Raw genomic sequence first — 25,200 nt, forward strand, 5'->3', positions numbered from 1 at the left:
TGAATGAAGACCTTCCCATGCCGTGACGGCCATTGAACCTGTTTGACCATACTTCACCGTGCTGGTCAGTACAGGCTGAAGTAGTATTATTATCATCATGACCTCTCCCGATCCTTGTCACATATCTCCCTACCCATACTTTTATTCATCCTTTCTGCAACTCGTGCATCCCACTCCTGCGAAGTATTGCGATATCGCTGCCGCAAATAAAAAAAATCGAAGAAAACCGTTCATCAACCGACGATGAATCGCTCGCGTAGAAAATGCTTCAGCGCCGATTTGCAGCGGCGCGTGAGCCTTAAATGCCAGCGGCGCTTTGAATTCAAGCTGTGTTTAAATGCAAGCTGATAGAACAGACCAGAGGGGGCTAGGCCAGGGTCAGCCAATAGCCACCCGCTACCCTAACAATGGGGAGAAAGTCAAACTGAGGAATGACGGCATAAAAAAATAATAATAACAAAGTTACAGGAAAAAGACAAAGTGTGCCAATACCCCATTCCCTTATCCCTCTGCCTACGACCGACCGCCCCCATCTACGAAATCGACGTGCAGGTGTTCTGCACAGCGTCACGGGATTCGACTGTTTTCAGACGCCCTATAAAACCACGTCGTACAGGGTGATCCAGATGTATTGACCCCCTAACCTTATTTTTATTTGCACATTCATTTGTTTTAAAATAAACCTCAATTTAAAAAAAACGATTTAGAGATTTAAATGTGGGTCACAAGACATCTGGCCAAATCTGGCCGTCGCCTGATGAAGCTGGTTGTAATTACTGGCGAAACGTCGTACTCAGATTGTAAATGTTGTGGCTTGGCCCTCCAACACACCGGTGTGCTGTACTAGTGACGAATTGGCCACGTTCTGTTTACGTGACAAACCTTACGAGTTGGCTGTGTCGGGTGGTGGCGGGTTTAACGACACATTTATACATTTATGCGATCTAACCCAAAAAAACGTCTACTATGGATGATATTGGTCGCGAAAGCCTCCTACGTGTTAAACTGACATCTGGACCTCCCTTTACTATTGCAGGCACTCCGCCGTGGCGGTGTCCGGTAATGAACACACAGCGGGGCGGGGGGGGCATTAACAACAAACAACAACAAAAGCAACAGCCACAAATCCCACCAAGGCGCTGCAGTTCAAGTCAACAATCGGTCTGATTGTTAATCCCGCATACAGGTGGATGGTCCGGGGGGGGTGGGGGGGGCATCCGTGCGTCCGTGCGTGCATGCGCTGGCGTGCGGTACTCCCTCCGCTCCTCACCTGAGCGATGTTTTTATTCAGCAGATAGACCCCATAGTCGAAATGGAAGCGCTCATTTCCTTTGGCGTATAAAGGAAACCTGCATCGGAGAGGAGGGAGGGGGGGGGAAACAAACAGGGTTTGACGCTTTATCACGTGGGGCTCTTGCCCTGGGTGATTAATGGCAGGATAAGTGGCTCAAAAAAGGAGTAATCAGCGATAGGCTTGAGCTGTGGACTTGAAGTGCTTTTCGCCGATAATAATTAGACCCGGCAAAAGTGGGGGAAAAAAATATATTATTGAAAAGCTTGCGTTAAACACGTGGACATTCAAGACACTGGTGTTTCAAAAGAATAACACATGCAGGGGGCTCATTGTGGAGAAACTTGAGCAGAAAGTATATTTTTGCCCGCCGATAGTTTTACATTTCGCAGCACTGCGAGGTCCTGAGAGTCAGATAGTGTTGAAGTTGTGGTTCCACAGGGCCGGTGTGCGTGGCTGTACGTGCGTGCGTACGCGTGCGCGTTCGAGCTCTGGCAGTGGTTGCCACCGTGAATTTTTGACCGTGACATGACCCAAACAACCCGGGTTAGATTCCTGGCCGCGAAAGCACACACCATTATGGCCATGGTGTCTCCAGCAGCAATTGGTATCGAAAACCTGGCCTGCGCCTTATCTTTGTCCCTCCTATTAGCACGGTTGGCTACGTACGGTGTGAAAGAAGTTCAATATACGTATATACGTAGTCATCTCAGAGCCTAAAATGTACTTGGTGTGGTCATGAAGAAAATGGAGACAAGAAAGGTGACCAAGGAGTGTGTAGTGCTTAGCCACATCCCACTCTCCAATGCCATGTCTTGCCTAAATGGGCGCCCCAATGGCGAGATGTTAACCGCCTCACCTGGTATACAAGAGGTCGTAGGTACGATCCCAACCCTGCTGTATATTTGGAATTTGTATGTTCTCCCCGTGGTCACGTGGATTTTTCTCAGGGACCTCCGATTTCCCCCTCCACATTTAGAAGCATGCGTTGAGAGCATTAGGCCACTATAAATTTCCACACGATGATAAGCCACTTAATTGAGCTATAACGTGTGGTCAGGTCGCTTCTGAAAAAGAGCTGTGTGGCTCAGTGGGCCTTACTTGGTAAAATAAAAAATTGTTTAGGTGCTCACGAACAGCACTCTCAAGCATGAGCCTCTATGGCTAAACAGGGATCTCCGTCGACTGGGAACAGCCCATGCCGCTGTTGGGAATGTGTGTGTGCTCGCTGGGGCGTGCGTGCTCCCTCGCAGAGAGGACCTTTCCAGCGTGCGCAGATTAACGTGGGATTACTGCAGCCGGTCTCAGAAATGCACTTTAACCAAAGCAACTCAACGCAAAAAACGGACACTCGCATACACACAAACACAAACGCACACAAAGACCCTCGATTACGGCACACTCGATTCAGGGGCAAGTGTTGTTAGCGAGCAACTATTAAGGCCTGCAGGGTACACAAGCAGGTAATATGGCCAACAACTACAGCCGGCCGCCAGGTACACATTTAAGGCCGAGTGAATCCTTGGGGATGCTCAAGACCCTTTCAGATTTTGGTCGATTCACGCTCACGAGGTTGGGTCACCGGGTTCGTAGCACGATGCGCCTACCACCGCACGACTATTGCCCACGTTGCCTTTAGGCCAGGGAAAGATCCCCCGTATAGCCTTAACAGACTGTTGGGCCAAGTGCTGTTCGTGAGCACCTAACAGCACTTTCCCCAACATATGCGCGCACACACGCACAAACACACAAGCACACGCGTACATGCATGTGCGCGAGCGCGAGCGTAGGCCCACTCACTCGCGGTCCTTGTCGGTGAGCTTGTCGGTGATGTCGTCACGGATGCGCGACTTGGAGCCGCGATGCAGCACGGGGTAGCGCAGCGGCACGTGCAGGAAGAGCGTGACCATGCACACGAGGTGCGCCGTGAAGCCCAGCGCGCCAGACACGCTCGCCTCGTCCTTGGCTGATGCAGCGCAAAGACAACGGCGGGGACACGGGGCAACGTCAGCACATGGCTATGCTGCATCATCATCATCATCATCGTTTTCATCGTCATCATCGCCAACCTTGATCAAACAATGGGCAGGACTTAACAGTAAGCACAATCGCCGGATTCGTACAAACCACGGAAGATGCGGAGATGCGGATACCGAATGCACAAGTGGAGAAAAAAATAATCTATCTCTTGCTCCTGTGTGTGACTATGGCTTCAAACTGCACGCCAGCGAGCGTGTAACTACACACTGCCCCAAACATACGTGTTCAAGTGGGTGGGTGTATCTGCAGTTCACCAATTCTCAAAGAAATTAAATGGTTAAATCACTTATAACCGAATCTCTAATAGCTGCTCTTCCAAGGCCAACCAAAAGAAGAAGCAGCATCCACTACTGGATGAAGGCCTCTCCCAAGCCATCTCAATCTCACACGGTCCTGCGATGCAGCAATCAACCGAGCTCCTGCACACTACATCGTTAAGTCTCATCCCTTCTAGCGACGTGTCCTGCCTAAGTGTGCTTACTCTTCTTAATGACAACGGGGCAGCAGAGGCCTTAACATTTGTAATGAATGTAGCTGCCTCTAGTGGCAGAAGGGGTGACGTCAACTCATTACATCCAACAACAACCGCCATTCGCCACTAAGTGGCGGTGACGTCACCACGACGCTTGTGCCAGGCCATGTGCACCTTCAGGCCTTGTGAAGTGTCGAACGCCCGCTGGCAGGAGGTCACGGGTCAGACCAAAGTGCCACGGGTCGACTAAGATGACTGGCTGATGCACCACCTGTGCCCCCTACTGTGCCAACCTGCTGTGCTTTAGCCACCCGGCGCTCCGCTCGTTGTTGTGAGCGTCGCTCCTCCGCCCTCCGTTGTTGTTGGAGGGCGACTGCCTCCAACTGCCCAGTAGCATCCTTCACGAGCCTCCTCCACAGAGGCCAATCTTGACACCGCTGGTACCAGTCATCGGCAAGTCCACTCAGCTCCACGTCCTCCTGTACCACATCACTCCATCTCTTCTCTAGCCGCGCACGTTTAACCCCCTCGATCCGGCCGAACAAAAGCTGTTTCGGCATGTGGTGGCTGGGCATGCGGGCTACATGACCCAGCCAACGCAGCCTTGCCTGCCGGAGGAGCTCACCGATGGGACCTTGCCCAGATCTTTCAAGGATTTGTGAGCTCCTCACACAATCCAGCCTGGTTAAACCCAGGATGGATCGTAGGCAGGCTAGCCTAAATGTTTCTAACCGGCGAAGATGTTCCATTAGGGGGGTCCACGTTTTGCGTAGAGAAGGGAGGGAATGACCGTGGCGGAGAAGACCTGAAGCTTAGTGCGGAGCAACAGACCAGGTAGCTTCCACACAGCGTTACACAACCAATGAAAAGATATTGCCGCTCGACTGATTCGGAGTGAGACCTCTGCTGTTAAACGGAGCCGGTCATAAGCACACTGCCCAGGTATGGGAAACTCTCCACTCTCTCCACAACTGCCCCATCACCGATTGGGAGTTGTGGGGGTGGAGTGTCCGATAGTACAAAATACCCAGGCAGGTGCTTAGTTTTGGTGGGGCTGATGGTAAGGCCCCATCTCTTAGTGGCACGCTCCAGTCTCAGCAGCAGCGTCTCCAACTTCTCCTTTGAATGAGCAGCTATTACCAAATCATCGGCATTCATAACGTGGTTGAGCAATAGGGAGCCATCCCTTGACCGCACCCGGGCATCGATCAGCCTCCCATTATATCTGTACCAAATGGAGATTCCCCCGGTACAGCTATTGAAGGCTTCACGAACTACGTGGTCAAAATAGATCTTAAATAATGTGGGAGCCAGAGGACATCCCTGTCACACCCCAAGGTGTACAGGGAATGGCTCTGACTCCCGGCCACGTAGTTTTACCCGGACCCGCTCACCATCATGAAGGTCCTTAATGATCGTGAGCAGAGGGTCAGAGACTCCAAAAGCACGAAGAACAACTCAGAGCCCAGGCCTACTGATGGTATCATAGGCCTTGACCAGGTCAATAAAGCAGAGATGTAGGTCTTGCTGGAATTCCCTACACCTCTGCTGTAGCAGACGGACAGAAAGTATGGCATCTGTGCAGGACCACCCTTTCCTGAAACCACATTGGGGCTCCGCAAGCCTCTCCTCAGCGTGTCTGGCAAGGCGATGTTGAATAATCCTTGCCAGGACCTTTCCCGGCACACTGAGGAGTGAGATGCCCCTGTAGTTGTTACAGTCTGTGCGGTCCCCCTTCTTATAGAGGGGGACCACCAGGGCATCCTTCCAATTTTGCGGAACCCGTCCAGTGGTCCAGACTGTTGTTATCATGTCATATAGGGCAGTCTGTGCACAAACGCCACCCTCCAGCATTTCGATTGGGAGATCATCTCTGCCTGGTGCCTTTCCTGGTCTCAGGCTCCGGATCGCCTTCAGTACTTCCTCAACAATTGGCACCTCAGCCAGCCACTCATAGGGGGTGACTTCCTCCAATATTTGAGGCACCGCAGCCTCAGCAGGGTCATCCCCACTCTGTGCCACGATGTTTTCCTGGCTGAGGCATTTCCCCTCCCCTAGGACCTCACAGAAATGCTCAGAAAATCTGCAAACCTGTTCCTGGGGGTCGGAGATTGGATCACCGTTTTTTCCCTAATGATGGAAATAGGTGTGGCGCTGCAGGTTACTTTTTTGATGGAGTTAAATAGAGATTTGTGATCGCGGGCCACTGAGGCAGACTCCATCTCCTCAGCAACCCGCGACCACCACCCATCCTTGCAGCGCCTCACGGCTCTCCGAACCTCCGTGCGAAGGCTGCGGTAAGCCTCCTCATTCTCTGACGTGGGATTCTGTAGCCGATGATAGTGGGCCTGTCGCTTTTTCTCAACTCTCCTGAACACCTCCTCTGTCAGCCAGGGTCTCTGGGGAGGTCTGGACCGCGTACCCAAAGCAGCCATTGCAGCTGCATGAGTCACAGTCCTAAACCTCGCCCATTTACCCTCGACATCAGGAGGAGTGGGGGACGATGCCAACCCCAGCCGCAAGCGATGATGAAATTCTCGCTTGCAACTTTCATCAGATAACTGAGACCAGGCCACTTTAGGTTGGAATGGGGTCCTGGGTGTACACCCACCACCGGAGTGGAAGAATGGCAGGCGCATCTTACAGATGACTAGTCGATGGTCAGAGGGCAGATCAGCACGACGGTAGGTCCTGGTGTCAAGGACATGGGCTCGCATCCGCTGGTCCGTCACTACTTAGTCCAGCAGATGTTCTTGCTTGGACCCGGCATGCATCCATGATGTTGTGTGGATGCGCCGATGCCGGAACAGCGTGTTGGTAATTACAAGCCCATGGGCTGCACAAATATCTAGCAGTCTCCTACCGTTGTCATTGAGCTGATCTGCCCCATGCCCTCCAATCACTCCAGACCAGGTGCCAGCATCATGACCATCGGTGCCGGACCGGAAACTCTGTCGTGAACAGTGCTGTGGAGGGAGGGCCAATTCCGATTGGCCCCTCCTCTCATGGCATCTGTGACCACCACAGTGGCTAAACGGGGGCTCTGGACGGGTGCGAGGGGCTGGTAACCCCTCCACCTTCAACATTTTTTGCCACGAAACCACGAATAACATTTTTTACATCCAACACACACACACAAATGGAACACATTGATTCTTGTTCGCATGACACACCATAAGCTATAGAATGAATATCAATGAATGAATGCCTCGTTTCATCACAAATGGGGGGGGGGGGGGTTGGGATGGCAACATTCATCACGGATGTTAATCGTGGTCAGGAATCGAACTCAGCTGGCCAGGCTCATAGGACAGTGCGCTAACCACTGCTGGTCCAAAGCGGACAATCGATATTCGACAGTAAATTTCCACACGTAAAACCCCACTTCACACTCGGCCGTCGCCAACCTACTGGCTGCACTGCCGCCTACACGCGACGTCCCGTTCTACCCTGCGGGTGTGCGACACGCGCGCACATCGTGGCTCCATCTCTGTGCGATCCACCAACCCCAGCTCTCAGCCGCCACCGACCGTCAACTTATAGCGGGCTCGCCGGCACGCTGAACAATTTGCTCGCTCGCCAAATCGGTCGCTCGCTCAACAACCCAGAAGCGACGCCGGGTGGACTTTGTAACGTAAGACATTGGCGCCAGGCAAAACCACCACACCATCCCCCCCACCCCCAACTCTGGCTTTGTCAAACCACAGCAGTCTTTGTTATTGAGTTTTATTACTTTCTAAAAAATATTTTCCATTTTTCTAACCGCATGTATAAACATGAATGATCGGTGTTGAAGGCGTATGCTGCGATTCTGGAAGTCGATTCTTTTTTTAAAATGGAAACCCACGCCGGAGTCAACTAATCACGAAGTTGGGATTTTTTAAGATATTTTTTTTTTCTACAAGAGCCACCCACGCGATATCCAATCGCAGAGCCAGGATATTCAGGTAGATGGGGCAACCCCTCCAGCAATTAAAAATGATAGACGAGTTGTTAGTAAGGACTTGTCCCTTGCTTTTTATTCGATGCGTGTGCGGCGATGGTGCAGCTATCGATCGAGGGTCGAATTCGAACCGCGTTGTATCGCGCTCGCTGAAGGTGTTGATGCCTTCAGGGAAGTCGTGTACTGTATACACAACTGCACACAGTTCTGAGTCGCTTATAACTGCTTTGCCGTTACTTATTGCCAATTATGGACTCAGACTATTGTCCCATCATCTCATAGAGTCCCTGGCACGTAATAACATGCTACACAGTGGCAGTGGGGGTCGCAAAATGCCGATTTATTACTAATAAACCCCAATGATCTGATCGAAATTAGGGATTTCGATCGGATCATTGGGGGGGGCATGTGTTCCTCGCAAATGCCAAACGACACGTCCGCATTGTGACCGGCTGGCACACGTCAAGTGATGTTTGGGGTCAGCGGGTCATCGAATTTAGCGTTTTCTAAGCGGTTTGGTATTGGTTTTGTAGATTAATGAGTTAACGTCGCTGTAAGGAAATGTGAAGCTGTCAGCGATGAATGCTCAAAGTTTTGCCACACAAAGTCTCCAGTTGTATTCTGCACGGTTTAGAGACGCCGAATGACATTTTGAAGTCTTTTGATGCTCGATATGTTGGAATTCAATGGGATCGTGCCTTCGAACAAGGTTAGCAATTACATGACGAAGAAATTATGAGCATACCCACTGCTGTCCCATTGAGTCACTGCTGCAATTCACTTACATTGTACAATTTTACGTGGAATTATACGCACACACAAAAAATGCGTGAAATCATTTCATGAATTTATTATATTTTATTGCAACATTTTGAGTGCTAGATTTGAAGCTTTCGTGACTGCAAGGATTCATACTCTTTGGTTTTTTCGGTAAAGTCACGTAGGTAAAATAAAATCAATTAAATCACGACGTTTCGGAGGCAACACAAGCTTCCGTCTTCAGGTGGAACCGTCACAGCAAAACAGCTATTTTCCACCTGAAGACGGAAGCTTGTGTTGCCTCCGAAACGTCGTGATTTAATTTATTTTATTTTACCTACGTGACTTTACCGAAAAAACCAAAGAGTATTTTGAGTGCTGTGATATCTCACTTCTATCTATAGAGCACCTTCACTCAAGGCGCTTGCCATAGCTTACAAACGGGTGACAGAATAATGGCATGATGTAGTTGGCAGCGGCGTGCGACAAGGATTGAGAAGTGAGTGACAGCGATAGAGGGGGTGACTTTAGGATCACGAAAGTGTAGGGGAGGGGGACGGAGAGGAGTGGAGGGTCGAGGGAAGGGATGAGGAAGAGAATGGCCAATAGAGAGGAGGTGCCCTCAACTGGCTACCCATCGCCAGCAGGGTCACATACTAGATCGCCTGCCTCTGCCACCATGCCTTCACATCTGCCTGCCCGCCCTACCTTTCTTCATTACTGACGACTTGCAGCTCAGCACACGGCAGATGCCTGCGCAGCGTGACTCACGACCTCCTCTTGATACCAAGATCCAGGATGGTCATGTCTATGCGCCGCTTTCTCGGTGGCAGCCCCAACAGTCTGGAACGCCGTCCCTCTGCCCATTCGCAGCATCGCCTCAATCGCCTCCTTCAAGAGACACCTAAAAGCTCACCTCTATAACCACGCTTTCGAGTGACTCCGAGTTGCGGCCATTACGTCCGCAAATTTGCGCGCGTTATAAATTGCATCATTATTATTATTAAGTGAGGAACGGAAGGAGGTTAATGTACAGAAGGACCGGACGATGACCGCAAATGAGAGGACGCCTCTCCTTAAATACGGCCAAGCGTGGAGACGGAGCGATGAGACCAGCTCACGTGCTGCAGTGAGAAAGGCGGTCGCCTGCACTGCACTGCGCAGCACGTGGGGAGGGGGGGAGGACGTCATCCAGCAGTGGATAGACAACGGCCGACGAAAGACGGCGAAACGTATTAACAAATCGGCTACGTTTGCCGTGGAACTGATGTACTGATGCAATGTTGTCGGGACCACCTTGCAATGCAAATGAGATGCCAATAATCAAGCGCTTCACCCTGGTTATTATAAAGATTACCAGTAAGCCCACACTGCTGCTGTTGCTGTCTCAGTTCCGAAGGCATCATCACAGTCGCCCAATCACCCCTTTGCTCTCAGGCAAACCCCACTCCCTGCGCGGCGGCACAACGATCCTCGTCGCCAAATCTCTCACTCGCGCTCGCTCACTCCGTCCTTTTCCCTCCTTTCTGCTCGCGCCCGGCACGCAAAATCGCTCGCCCCACCGACCGACCTCGCCCATAACAAATCGCTGCCTCTCTCCCTGTCGTCGCCCACCGCCTCCACCACGCAAAAGCACTCGCTAATGAGCGAGCTCCCCCCCCCCACCCCCCATCCGGATTTCATTGCATGCCCCGGGAGAACGCCGCACGCCCACAACGACGCGAGCGCTCGCTCGGTGTAATTGTGGAATTCGATTGCCAGCGCTCCGGAGCCGCACACGCACACAAAGACAAAGATCCCCTGTATAGCCTTAAACTGACGCTTAGGGCAAGTGCTGGTAGCTAGCACTTATGAAAGGCCGGCACGGCACACGAGGGGGTGGCTGGCCAGCACGAAGTCTGGCCGCCTTTGTCTCCCTATTGGCGATGTTTACAGATCACACCAGGTACTTATTTGAGGCCGAGTCGACCTAGGGAAGGCCCAGGACAGGTTCAGATAATCTTCACTGGTGTTGGCCATGAGCGGGAATCGAACTCGGGCCGCTGGGTTTGTAGCGAGGTGCGGAAACCGCAACACTACGGCTCCCCAAAACACACACACACACAAAGATCCCCCCGCATAGCCTTCTTCACAGACCGTTAGAGCAAGTGCTGTTAGCGAGCACCTATGAAGGTCAAAACACAACAGACGCCGCCATTCGCGTCACCGCGATGTGCCTGTGCCAGGCCAGGTGCACTCCGAGGCCAAACAAGCACACGCACAGCGCGCGCGGGGGGACGCTCGGCCGAATCCCGCCCCCCGCCGTTCCTCTCCGCGATGACGCGGGCGTGCGCGCTGCTGCTCGTCCCCCCGTGAAGCCGGCGGAAATTGCCGCCGCCGCCGAGCCTGCCAACCCCCGCTCGCCTAATTGCGGCGGCGGCGGCGGCGGCGGCGTCGGCAGCGGCGGCGTCGGCCGAGAAATGAGATCCCTCGACGACGAAGACGAAGACGGGCCCCGTTGCCGCGGCGGGTCCGGAAGCATTTCTACGCCGACGCAAACCGCACGCAACCTCCCCCCCACCCCAACCCCAACAGCCCCCCCCCCCCCGCCCCCAACCCGCGCCCCGACACGGTACTTTACACGTGCGTCGGGGGTTTAAAAATAAAACCAACGGCAATAATTGCAAATTAAGGGCGAAGCTAGAAAAGGAGTTAGCGAGCCTACGCTGATTCTTGTTTTCCTAAAGCGATCTCAAGAACCCCCCCCCCCTTCAACCCCCCCTCCCCTCCCCCACCGTTTTTTGTTGTTATTACAGGTGCGAATTTAGGAAATAAAATGTTGGCACAGGTGAAACTGTTTAATAAAAACCCTGGTTAGTGTCAGCCCAGTTGCAGCTCCGTAAAAGCGCGGAGGGAGGATTTAAAAAAAAAAGGAATTTGTAAATGTTTAGCGGAGTCCGAGGCAGTTGGTAGCTCCTCGTGTGTTTGAGAGCCAGGCCTGATGCTGATAACACGCCGTCTCATGTTCAAGCACATTCTACGCTACAATTTTTTTTTTAAAGTCCTGAATGTAAATCACAAGAGTTCACATTTTCACTTCAATGATGTGAAACATTTTTTTTTAACACACGACACAATATTGAGTCCACACTAAGTATTCAGTCGATCAACAGTAGATATTTCACAATGTACAATGAAAAATAATTTAAATACATTTCCGTGTCTCTGTGAGTGTACTTGTGTCTGTGTGTGTCCCTACCTTTGTATCTCTGTGTCTCTGTCTATGTGCGTGTCTCTGGAGCATTACGAAGCACTTTTTCTATGCATTAGGGGTAAAATCACAAATAGGAAGTGGGCCCGTAAATAATAGGTTTCAGATCCTACAAGCTGGTTCAGGTATCACTCACCATTAATGTTAGCCACGGTCAGGAATCGAACTCAGGTAACCTGGTCATATTTTAAGTAATTACAAACTGTAATATACTCAAGATACTGTAGCTGTATAAAAAAATTACAATAACAACTGATACTCTTTGGGTCTTTCGTTAAAGTCACGTAGATAAAAATAATAATTATAATATCTACGTGACTTTACCGAAACACCCAAAGAGTATGAATTCCTGCAGTCACGAAAGTCAAGAAGTAACAACTGAATCTGCGCGTATATTTTGTACTCGTTTAAATTCTTTGGGTATCATTTTTAAATGTATTCCGTCGCTTTAAATGCTACGATCTATGACCCACAGATTGTGCCGGCTTTGGCATTTGGGTAAAAGTTACTTTTATACTTTCTCCACAATCGACGCTCGTAACGAGGTCACCACGCATCCAGTGCCGCGGATTCTAAGCGGCCTCGTGTTTGAGCAAAGAATGAGCTCAAACTAAAACTTACGTAAAAAAAAAACCAGCGGCAATAAAACAATAAACAAAACATCGCCAAATTGATCACCCGCGTTCAGCGGACGCACTCCGCGTGGTGTCTGCGATACGGCCCGAGCAGAGGCACGGGTTTCTGTGCACCGTCAGCTTCAATTTGGAGAAAGGAAACTATTTTAACTTGTTGAAGTATGTCAGCACAGCGGTGCGCGATGTTTAAGAATTTCTAAATAACCCGAAGAGAGCCCCCTTTGACGAAAGGGTAAAGCAATGCCGAGACATCGGGCACTTAGCGAGCGTTCAAAGCTTTGCAACGAACGCATCCGTTACTTGCCAGCGGACAAACGATTTGCCGACACGAAACGGTGACCCCCCTCTGCTAAGCTATAGCGCTGGCGCTCCAGATAAGTCTCCGTACCGGGGCGTTTACGCGTGCAGATTAATGTATTACGCACAGCATTTAAATTTCACCCGTAATAATACAAAGAGGAATTTAGCTGCACGGTTCGAGTTTTGCGTGACCAAAAAAATATTTGATGGGGGGGGGGGGGGGGTCACGTGATTGCTGGGGCCCGCGAAGGGTGGTTTGGTACTGTGCGCCGCTAAACTAGAGCGCAGTTTTCGTTATTTTTAAATACGAACTCTTTGAAAGATTCCCCTCGACAAACATTCTCCGGTCTACATCTTCCGTCCTTTCTGGCTGTTGTTTGCAAGATGAATGTTTTATTTTATTGCTCGTTCAGTCACTTTGCAGTTAAAATATGAGGCACATCTCACAGGTTAGCGTCGTTTGTGGTCCTTCCCCCGCACCTCCGATTAGCATGGTTGGCTACGCATCGTGCAGAAGATGTTCAACATACATACACGTCTACGGCACAGTTCGAAATGGCTAACTAATTCGAAGCGACGCAATTTTGACAACACCTGGAAATGAAACACATTTCGTCCGCACGGTGTCACAATTGGGAGGGCAAATTGCTCAAAAGACCCAACGCCTCATCTGGAACGATGGCGACCGGGCGCGTCTCGCGACGAAAATTAACCGCTTCAAGTCGGCAAAGGCACGCCGATGTAATATGCCAAGGTGCGCGCGTCAAGTTGCGGCAAAAGGAATGTCAGAAAAATAATCAAATAAAGACCCGGGCCCAACGTTTGAGTTGCTGCTGCGCATGCCCTGACGTGGCGGCAACAAATTGGTGAAAACAGCACGGCCGGGATTCCGAGTTAACTCCACACACGCCGTATGCACCCTGGATTATATCACAGCTTCAGTGGCGACGCATGCGGAAGATCACAATTTTTTTAAATTTTTCCAGTTCGTATTTTTTTTTTTGCGCGCACCGGGGTCCACAAGCCTTGCTCACTTCTTGCCGTGTTCACAATCTCCTGTCACTCTATCGCATCGGTCACATGCTTTTTCCTCTGTCAATAATAATGGTTAATAATAGGGGTTTCCTTCTACTTCGATTTACCGAGAAAAAAACATTTCAGAGTATCAACGCTCTTTCTAGAAGCTCTCGCTTTGTGTGCTTAGCTGCTTTCTTCTTTCTGCAGCATTTTTGGTGGCCGCCTATCCAAGCGTTATCAAGGCTGAAATCACTGCTTAGCGTCTGAGATATGACAAGATGGGGCACAGTCAGTGAGATTTGGTCACAGCCAAGCGCATTTTGTTAAAGTGCGGGAAGCAAACTAGCGCGCCCGGAGGAAACGCAGCTGTCAGAGAAAAACAATTAAAACTTTGCTACAGACAATTTCGTAACCTAACTTGCCGCACTGTCTTCTGCAAGTGCTGTTAAACAGCATCTATGAAGGCCGGCACGGCACACTAGGGGGGTGGGCGGCCAGCAGCACACCCAGACGCCTTTTTCTTCCCAGTGGCGATGTTTACACACTGCACCAGGTACTCATTTGAGGCCGAGTCGACCTAAGGGGGCCCAGAACCAGTTCAGATACTCGGCAATGCGCTAACCGCTCCCCACACTTCTGCAGACACTACCCCATAGCTGATGTCAATACTTTAAAGTAATTCTGTGTAGCATCAGGTCGTCGGATTCACAGTAGAGTACCACGAACCACTTCTCCACAGCTCTACCCCCATGAGCGAAACACAAAACAATAAAGTCGTGCAGATGGTGATGATGGTGGTGGTGGTACCACGCCAACGAAGACACTTCAAAGACCAGAGACAAGTGACGGAAAATAGTCTGGACTTGAGTAAGTGCAGGGTCTCCATTACTATATTATTATTAGGCAAGGAAGTCTCACGATTCGTTTTCAGGAGGGTCCTGCCAAGCTTTCGCAGTGGCGGCAGCGGGAGGGGGGTGTGCAATGATTGCTCCGTGTTATATTCCATTGGAGTGATTTGAGGGTCATTTAACAAATCTGGCAAACGTGGAGCACGATACCGATACGCAATGACCTACTCTCCTTGCGAATGACGTGCGCGGACCTGCATCGCCCACTGTGAAGCAGACAGTGCGTAGTAGTAATATTTGCGGTAGTATTTGTGGTTAATGCACTCGCAGCATTAACCAGGGCGAATGCTGGATTCGAACCACATCCCTCAGGAACGAGCGGCGAACTCGCAACAACTGCAGTGCCGATGAGCATTAAACTAAGAGGAACGGACACTATCAACGATCACTCGCATGCGTAACCGAAGGCTGCTCAAAAACATTAGGGGGTGGGAGACACTTAAATAACTAAATGCTAATCAACAAACATGCTCTAGCCACTGCTGGATGAAGGCCTCTTCCCACGCTATCGCCATCACCCACAATCGTTGCTATGACATGATCCACCCCGTTCCCATGCTCGGGTCTTTCGCTCATATCTTTGCTCCACCTCCACTGTGGTCGTCCCCTCACGAACGACTTCCCTCCACTCTATTACCGGTCTCGTCCATTGGCACATCGCTGTTCCTAGCAACGTGTCCTGCCCAAGCCAACTTCTGCTCACCTTGGATGGTCAAAACGTCTACGATCTGCGTTTACCCTCGGATCATAACGTCTCCTCACTTTGTCTCCACGTATAGTTCCCAGCATGCATCTCTCCGCGCATCATCTCTCCATCGTATACAGTTTGCGTTTCATCTGCTGCCAGTGCCCACGATTCTGATCTTTATGCCAAAGCAGACGATAAGCATCGATTGAAACATTGCCTCTGGAGGCACATTGCTACGTTGCTCTTCATCATCAAATTACATTTTCCAAAAGCACTTCAACTTCCCGTCGCCCGTCTCCATTTCATCACTTTGATCCCGGCCAGCCATCAACAATTACCCGTGATATTTGTATCCTGTTGTAGTTTGCGGTCGTGTCCCCCCCCCCCCCCCCCCCCGACCAATGACGTTCTTTTGTCCTGGAAACTTGTCGCATAAAGTTTGTGCTCACATTTATCTTCGGCCAAACTTTGCAGTCTGCTCTCTCGAGTACCACAATCGTTTCCCGTCGTTCATTTCCCATCGCCGTTGCGAAGGGCAGCCCTTGGCAAAACCGACGTCTAACCTAATGATTCACTGTCATAGAGCATCGTCATTCATTCGCTGAGTCGGAACCACAGACCAGGCTGTAAGGCTGCCAGGCGGTGAGCTGGCAACAGCAATTGCTCTGCAGTTCTCTACATATTAGGATGTTCTCAGCCAATTAGTGGGTGTTTATTTATACACGTGGGAGGAAACCAGAGCACCTGAAGAAAACACACACATGCGAGGGGGCAACACTCAATCCCTGTACAGAAGGAACAGATGATATTACTCCGCATTTTGTTGGACTGTATGCTACTGGCGAGCCAGGGTATGGCTCATTCGATGCTCACGGGAAGGGAGGCTCGCAAAGTTTTGTGATTTGTCCGATCCACCAAACCTTGCCCCCACGGTGCTCCCTTTATGTTTACGTCTTTATATCTTCCAATCCAGATTTTATAAAATAACTCTTAATGTAACGTTTGAAGATGCAACTGGTATCCTTCACCACATGAAAAATTGGGAAAAGCTCCCAGGCCAGATGGTGTAACTGCGGACATCATCAAAGAATTGGACCAAATGTTGGATCAAAATGAATGAGACGTATTTACTAAATGTTTGCACGGAAATTAAATACCGCTGTCGTGGAATGATGCCTCTATTATTCTGCACTTTTAAATGTTCCATGCAACGGCCCTTCCATTCCGCAATGAAGACGGGCAATTGCCCGAAACGTCAGTACTCTTTTATATATTTGTTTCTTTAGGGCAGTCCTATTGACGAATGTGTCACATTTTTGAAATCCAATGTGCAAGCCGGATTTAAGAAAAGGCTTTTCTGCCATTGACCACACACATGCATGTACACCATCAATCACACACTGGAGAAACGACCAATGAATATCAAACAACCATTGCGCCTGGCTTCTGCAGACGATGGAAAGCCCTTTCTACTCGGCGGAAACCGACGCAGCAGTCCAAGCTCTCCCAGAAAGCGAGACCGTGATGAAAACTACATTAAACATCAAAAACGCACGTGACGGTGGAACGCCCGCACCGAGATCGCTCGAGTAAACACGGCACGAGATCGACAGATGCAAAAATGCCACGACAAACATTTTGGCAGTGGCAACACGACTCCTCTTTGCTGGTGAACTGCCACCGGCGAACGCGCACGCACGCACGCACGAGGCCACCTCGTCCCCCGTGCCGCCAACCCACTTCCGTGCGCGGGGATTTAATCCGAAACAGCGGCGGTGGCAACGGCCGCCACCGCCTAAAAATAGGAGGGCGCATGTGGCGTCGCGTTCGGCCCGTGTCCTCGAGCTGGGAACGCGCGCGGGTAAACAAGCGCCGGCCGGATGTCCTCAAAAATCAACAAATTGCTTTCTGTCGACGCCGCCCGCCGCCGCCGCCGATGAACGGACGGACAAGTGTGTCCCGGAACAAACGCTCGCACGATTGCGGTAAATTCTTATTTTACTTTTTACCTCCCCGTGATTCCCACGACAGGCGGCATGTGTGCCGAGATGGAGGTGGTGGGGGGTGCCAGATCGCTGCAAAGCAACGAGCGGAGTACAATGAGGGTCAATAAGCCGGGCGGAGGTGGTGGCCATGCACGTGGCCTGTAATCAAGCACCGTGTGGAGGAGGCGGGGAGTGAAGGGGGTTGGTGGATCGCCACCTCATCGACGCCCACAGAGAGAAGGGAGTTTCACAACTCCCTTCTCACAACTCCCTTCTCTCTGTGGGCGTCGATGAGGTGCCGTAGCCCTGGCGTACCGGGAGAAGGCGGCACAGCAAAACGTGGACTCCACCCGTTTTATCTGGACAATATAGCGTGTTGCCCCCTCGCACGTGTAGGTTTCCTCTGGGTGGTCCGGTTTCCTACCACATATCAACTATTTATTGGTCGATAACACCTTAATATATATGTAGGACCCCAGAGCTTGGGAAAGGGGGAATTTGGCACTGGCTGAGCGCCTGGCTGCTGCTATGGTTCTTCGTTCTCTCTCTTCGACAGTGACCAAAGTGCATGTTGCAACGTGAAATTATTTTTCTTATAATTTGATGAGAAATTCATTGTGGTGCAGTGGTTAGTGAACTATACGCTACACCTGGTGACCCCGAGTTCGATTCCTGGTCATGGCTAAAATCAGTGGTGAGTGATATATCTATCGCATCTGGGCCAACTAATCTTGACCAACTCGCACCATTAAACGTGAAGTGTGGTCAAACAAACCTCATGCCTGATATTTCCTGAGGATGCCTTAATCCAGCAGTTGACAGATAGAGAGCTGTATAATATTATTAGTATGGTCGTTCTCGCCACGTATAGGATATTCGCGCTGCACGAGTATAATTTTTCATCCCCAATACTATTTCTGTCTGGGTTTTATTTACGCACTTAAGGCGTCCATGCCATCCATCTTCCGGAGCAGAATTATCTATCAAGGTTTGTAAAACCTCCCAACTCTGAGTGATGCATACAGAAATGCCACCGATTGCTGGAGGAGGGTCAACCTTGCGCAGATCGGCCCTGCCCAAAAGAACGCACTGCCCCACCGCCGGCCTAGTCCGTCGCTCGGGCCAAACGGCATCGCGTCCGTTTCGGAGCAGGATGGGAGCAGGATGGGAGCGCGCAACAAGTCCGCGTCGTTGGAAGGCGCCGCTCATAACGTCAGGCGGTGTATTTAGAGGACGCACTGGAGGGGGACGCAGGCCTTGCTTCCCACTCTCTCTCCTCGCCACTTCCTCTCCCGCTCCATCTCCCCCATGCCCCTGTGCACCCCATTCCAAAATCCATACAACCTCCCCCGCCCCCCTGCAACAAAACCGGGTAAATCGCCCCTTCCCTACCACCCCCCCTTCACACCACCGCCCCCCATTCAAACCTCCACCCCCCCCTTTCCTCCCCGCCCCCCCCCCCCAGGTCAAAAGCGTGGTTTTGGCAGCGTGAATACGCGCTCCCGACGTGTGAGTGCGCGCGTCTGTGCAGCCTCGTATGCAGAGTCTCGCAATGCAACATGACGTGAAACTTCCCCGGCCAAAAAAGAAAGAAAAAAATAGAACGTGTGCAAATAAATAAATAAACTTGACATGGGGAGGGGCGAGGGGCGAGGAGGGGATGAAAAGAAACGAAAAGAGAAATGGAGGAGATGAAAGGAACGGTCAAAAATAATTAGACGAAATATTTAAAGCGGAGAAAAACCAACGAGTGGGGTCAAAGGTTAACGAAACGCAAATAAACAAAACGGGAGAGGAAACATAGGAGGGGGGGGAAAAAATGTCAGCCTTTTTTTTCAACTCCAAATGTCAAGGAAATACACACTTTAAACGCGTAACAAAATGTCAAAAAGTGATCTAGAGTCAAAAAACACATGACGGTAAGAAAAATTACGCTAAACATAAACACAGCAATGAAGCACAGATCACAACGGTCGCATGGAAAGTAGAACGTAAAAATGTAGAATACACAACGAAGCGACAAATGGAAAACATAAACCCTCCCAAATACCGCACAACACACTTACAGACAACCCATTGTGCAAAAACCAGAGCTCACGATAAAATTAAACACTTGATCGAGCAGAAATCTAAACTCTCGATAGAATATAAATGAGGAACACTGCTTCGTGCACAAATGTTCAAGTGTACCGGTGTTCAAACTAGCGAGTTGTGCTAATCTCCATTGATGGCCTTGAACCCAGTTGTGGAAATTCCACATATCTATGGCAAGAGCAGGCCACCGATTCCTGACAATACGGTACTCGTTTATTAACCCCGAAGGGATGATGGGTTCAGTCAAACGCCTATCGAACCTTGCTACGAGATGTATCGTGCCCCACCCCCCCCCCCCCCCGCGTTACAGGCACAGCAAACGAGTCAACACCTTCAGCCGTGGGTTAGGGAAAGCATTAAACACTCCGACCCATTGTTGGAGGTGGCTGGCGTCGTCCTTCCTGAAGCATGGCAGCGGTGGGTAGGTGGCGGGCAGTGTTTTTATCAGGAGCAATGAAACTTTGCAATTTGTGTGGAATGCATGACTCTAAGGGGGTTGGCAGTGATTGCCTGCGCCGCACCTGATGGCATGCATTGTGTAACACTGCCTCCTCTGCGAACATGTACAATATCGGGTTAACTGGCAATAACACGGGGGGCATGCTGGTTGGCACGCACGACACAATGACCCCATCAGGCGGCGACTTGCGCTTGATTTCCAGCCACGGCTAACGTGAGTGGTGAGTGATATCTGAACCGGTTTCGTCCCCCACTGCCACCCCCCCCCCCCCCCCCCCCGAGTCCTCCACTCTTCGGCCGTCAACAACACGCGATGACAAACGTCGCGAGGTTTGGTCGAACTTTGATGAACGACACGGCACGAGGGAGCTCTTCATCCGGCAGAGAATGTATAAAGGGCTGTGAAAGTATTTGTCACATTTACAAAAATAGAAATACTGCACCTTGAATGACCTAATTATATTTAGGTTTAGACATTTTTTTTTTGTATCGTCACAGTTGATGTTAAGATCGCGTTGCTCATTCTTGTACACAGACCGTCCTTGTACTTTACATTGTTTGTTTTGATTTCGGGTATTCACTGCAAAAGAGACTATGTCTGAGTCGGCTCTCATCACCATCGGTCGTGATCTATCTACTGCCGGATGAATATATCCCCAAGCCATCGCAGTCTCTTGACAGTTTTAGGATGCAACAAACGATCCGTCGAGCGCCTGCACACCGCCCAATTGCATCGCTCCATCTCTGCAGTGAACGTACTCTCGAGCGAGTTTCCCTCCTTTGGCTGCCACTCCGTCGTTGGTCTTGACCACCGGCCATCATCCGTTGGAAATGACGCGTCTTACCCAAGCCCACTTGCTTTTCTCAACAATCAAGTCTCATCTATTCAACTTGTTTACGTACGTGCGTACGTTCTCTAATCCACGCGTTCTCAGGTTCTGTTGCATCGTTTACGAGCGCGTCCATACAGACACGGAGGAGGACGACTGTTCACCCACAGCGTAGCAAGGGGGGTGGGGGGGGGGGCGCAAAACTACTCCCTCCGCCGGTGCCCGGAGTTGGCCGACCGCGGCTGCAACGCGTCAAGCGAGCGGGGGTCACCGTGGAGCGATGGCAAACGCACGCCGGCACGTGCGTGCAAGTGAATTAACAAAACAAAAAAAGTTAAATAGAGAAAGAGAAAAAAAATTGTACATTCTTAAAGAAAAAAAACACATTCGCAAAGCGGGATTCCCTTGCCGCTTTTCAAGGGCGGGAGACGGTTTGCTGGCGAGTTGCGGATGCGGTTTGGCGGTGACGTTTGCCGTGGAGGTTGCCAACAGTGCTTGCTTCCTTCGCGGTGTTTCGCCGTGGTAAAGGTGACGTGGGCGGCGTCGAAGGCGACGTGGGGGCGACGTGTGGGCGACGTGCGGGTGACGTGGGGGCGACGTGGGGGCGTCGGGGAGGCTGTGTCCACTTGGCATGTAACGGTTTATCGATTAATCCAGTAGAATAATAAAATAATCCTTAAGCTCGCAATGCATGCCTCGGATGGTGCGTAAGAGAATCGATTGTTTTGGAATCGAATATAATGTACGAGTGATGTCCAACCTGTGAATGTTCTCTTCTGTCTGTGCATTCCTATTTCTTTCACTGATAATCCCAAGCACGCATTTCTCCGTATTCATTTATGCACTTTCCGTTTTTTCTTTCATTTGCAATGATTAAAGCTCTTGTTTCTCTCATCCACCTATCATAACAGGTAGTCTGCTAACCGTAAAAATCTTTACATCGCAGGTCTGCGAGACATGGTGACAGCTTGAGTGGCCCTTTATCCAGCAGTGGCTAGATCATGGCTGATGGTGATGTGATGAGATATTGTAAGTGATTGGTGCCGCGGTGGCAAGATGTTAACTACCTCGCCTCGTACACAGGAAGTCGTGGGTTCAATCTCGACCATGACACCTGCTGTATAATTGGAGTTTGCATGTTCTCCCGTGGCCGTGTGTATTTTTCTCCGGGTCCTCTCCACATTTATAACACGTGTTAGAGTGTTTCGTTGCTATACATGTCCACATGATAAGCTACTTCATTGAGCTATCATTTGTGGGCAGGTCACTTCTGAAAACAGCTATACAGCTCAATGGGCCTTACCTGATTCATGGACACTATAAAATCTACATGCATCTCAAGGTAATAAACATATGATTCGTGAATCAAATTGCGACATAAAATCACGACAATTCATGCAATAGCAGGAAAGGGACGACTCATTAAAAATTACTCGTGCCTACCTTGGAAGTTGTCGGAGTTGGGCAACTTGATGTGGCAGATGAAGTGCTCTTCATTGTCATTCTGAACAGCAGCAGCAAAAAACCACACAGTGGACATCACATGAACACAACTGCATGCAACCTTAGGGCTTTGCAGAAAAGTCATAGCAATTGGACTAGTGGGTTAGTACACAATCACCTGAAAGCAGCAGATGGACTATGTTCGATTCCTGACCAGGGGCAAAAATCGACCGTGAGCAATATCTGAACCGGCTTCATGAGCCGGACCCCATCATTCACCAACTCGCACTGAGCAGCACGGTGAAGTATAGTCCAACAATCCCGGTGATGGGCACGACATGGGGAGGCCTTCATCCAGCAGTGTATTGACACAGGGCTGTAAGATCATTTTACCGCTTATGAATCTCCTATGTGTGGCCTGTAACTCTGTGTGTGTGTATACACACGTCCTGTAATTGTGTGCTTACAAGTATTTGTATTTGCACGCTTTGAGCGTGGTTGTTTAAAAGGAAGGCACTACCCAGAAAACAAAATCGACGCTCACATTGTGGATACACACCAAGTGTGTGCGCGTGCCCCGGGGGCTGTCTGACACAAGTTGGAAGCTCTGTTAATAACGAAAAAGGACTTAAAAATCAGACACCCTGCAGCAGCACCACGACAAAGCTATAATGGGGGAGGGGGGGGGCACCTGTCCTTATCTTTAAAGACTTGGGGTGGTATTTTAGTTTATCATGCGTCAAGCTCCGAGCTTCTGTTCGGACAGCCCGGGAGATACGGGCCCTGGCATGTGTCCACCAGAGCCACTTAAGTTTTTTTTTAGGCGTGTCTTCCTTCAATTAAGCTAAATTGTCAGTATTGCTGCCTTGCTCGAGCCTGCATTTAGTATTCAAAAATCGGCAGGAATTTATGTACTTACGCAATTTGTGGTAATATACTTTATTATTTATTTATCGTGACTTGCTTTGATTTCTTACTATTTTTTGGTCTTGATTTTCTTACAGATTTCTTTTGAAAACATTTCTTTTTCGTGACTTTCTTACCGATTTCTTCATTTTTTTTTCACCCCCGTCGTTCGTTTTCTCTCCTCTTGTATTGTTTGTCGTTGTAACTTAATTTTTTTGGACATCTGTGTGAAAAAGAGCTAACATAGCTCATCCGATCCCTCCAGTCTAAATAAAGATTTTTGATTTTGGTAAAAAGTAAATATGTTATGATTACTGTTCACCATATATATCCATTGCAAAACTGGTATTTTATCGATTTTATTTTTACGTGGTTAGCAGTATGGCAAAAAAAATAATACTACGTCAGCAATACATATCACGTGTGAAAGTCTGTCCATGACAAATCATTAATCACGCCCGCCTGTAAACGAACAATGAACGGTGAAATGTTGAGAAGAGGGGGTTATAAAGACCAGGTGGATTCACACTCGCCCGTTTTTACGATTCAGGGGTGGGAACATCTCGGCTTAATATCAAAAAGCGTTTTTTTTTAATCACAGTCAATCATTACGCGAATATGGATTGAGGGTCGACCAGGCAATGATGCAACACTTGGGGGCTTTGTTGTCACCGCCGAGTCATTTTCAGAAATTGCAAAAAAAAAACCAGGCCGGATGTGGCACAAAAGGGGGGGCTGGAAATTGTTTAAGCGCCACAAACGCCATGGCCTAGCTGACTCGTCACCACCATAATCCTAGGTGGTGACGTTCATAAAAAAAAAATGCACCGAAAGTGGTTATTTTACAGGCCGACTTGATTCAGGAGATGCCCACCACCGATGGCGAAGTCTTGCCGCGAGGGATAGAACCGAGGTCACCAAGATCAGAGCGCAGTGTACAAACCACTGAACAAAAACAACCGCCTCCCCATTCAGCAGCAAGTGGCGATGACACGAATGACGTACTCAGCCACGCTGGGAGCACTTTGATGATGTACGCAGTGTTAAACATTAACTCGCAGGCGGTCACGGGACGTAACCCAGGTGGCTTTGGACTGACCGCCTGAATGGCAAATGCAAAACCTACACCCCCCTCCCACCGCCCCACTAGGTAACCTGTGTTTTATCCGCCAGACGCTGTTGTTCATTGGCCCTTAACATCGCACTTCCCCCTTCTCACACACAGATGCACCCTCAGGCACTTCGTATACACACACACACTGAGAAATCAAATGCAAAGATTCCCTCCATATCCTGTATAGAGTGGGAATGTGCTTTTTATAAACTTGGATTGAGACTCATCTTCTTTGGTTCTTTCGGTAAAGTCACGTAGAATGAGAATAAAATAATAAAATAAGACAATAAAATTCTCACGTTAAACGTTAACTCGCAGGCGGTCACAGGACGTAACCGACAGTTTTGTTCCTTCACCTGAAGAAGGCTACTTGTGTTGTGGCCGAAACGTCGTGAGAATTTTATCGTCTTATTTTATTTTATTATTTTATTCTCATTCTACGTGACTTTACCGAAAGAACCAAAGAAGATGAATCGTTGCAGTCACGAAAGCTTTAAATTGAAATTTGGATTGAGATTATTTATGTTATTTGCTGCTATAAATGTCCAAATGATAAGCCACTTTGTTGAGCTATCATTTGTGGCTAGGTTGCTTGTGAATGGTTTAGTTTCATTTGCATCTGTTTGAGTAATATTTCTTGTACTACTAGCATTGGTTGGTATTATTTTTACCACCCCTACTGGACATCTGTGAAAAAGAGCTCTATAGCTCAACGTATTTCTCCAGTATAAATATTCAGATTATTTTAGCGAGCGCCTATTAAAGTCTTCATCGTGCATGGGGGGTGTGATGCGGCTGGAATCACGCCTGGAACGGCCGCCATTGTCTCTCCAGTGGCGATGTTTACACAATGCAGCATGGTACTCATTTAAGGCTGAGTCGACCTTGGGGATGCGAAGAGATAATGGTCACTGGTGTTAACCGTGAGTGGGAATCGAACTCGGGTCGCCAGGTTCGTAGTGCAGCAGGCACTAACCGCTACACTACCACTCCCCACACCAAACACAGACAAAGATCCCCATATAGCCTTAACAGACTTTTGGGACAAGTGCTTGACCACCTATGA

General features: G+C 49.6%; 1 protein-coding gene across 2 annotated transcripts in view; it reads right to left on the minus strand.

Moving 5' to 3' along the window:
- UVRAG (UV radiation resistance associated) overlaps positions 1–25,200 on the minus strand; it is a 92,403-nt gene that overhangs the window by 24,449 nt on the left and 42,754 nt on the right. For both annotated transcript variants that reach the window (XM_032972078.2, XM_032972079.2), the window contains exons 11-13: positions 22,115–22,175; positions 3,092–3,257; positions 1,271–1,349 (exon numbers count right to left, since the gene is read on the minus strand). In XM_032972078.2, coding sequence (XP_032827969.2) covers positions 1,271–1,349; positions 3,092–3,257; positions 22,115–22,175 — 306 coding nt within the window. The remainder of the gene's footprint in view (positions 1–1,270; positions 1,350–3,091; positions 3,258–22,114; positions 22,176–25,200) is intronic.

This window comes from Petromyzon marinus, chromosome 47 (genome assembly GCF_048934315.1).
Source record: "Petromyzon marinus isolate PM22_M1 ecotype Great Lakes invasive population chromosome 47, UKy_Petmar_22M1.pri1.0, whole genome shotgun sequence".
Classification (NCBI taxonomy): domain Eukaryota; kingdom Metazoa; phylum Chordata; class Hyperoartia; order Petromyzontiformes; family Petromyzontidae; genus Petromyzon; species Petromyzon marinus.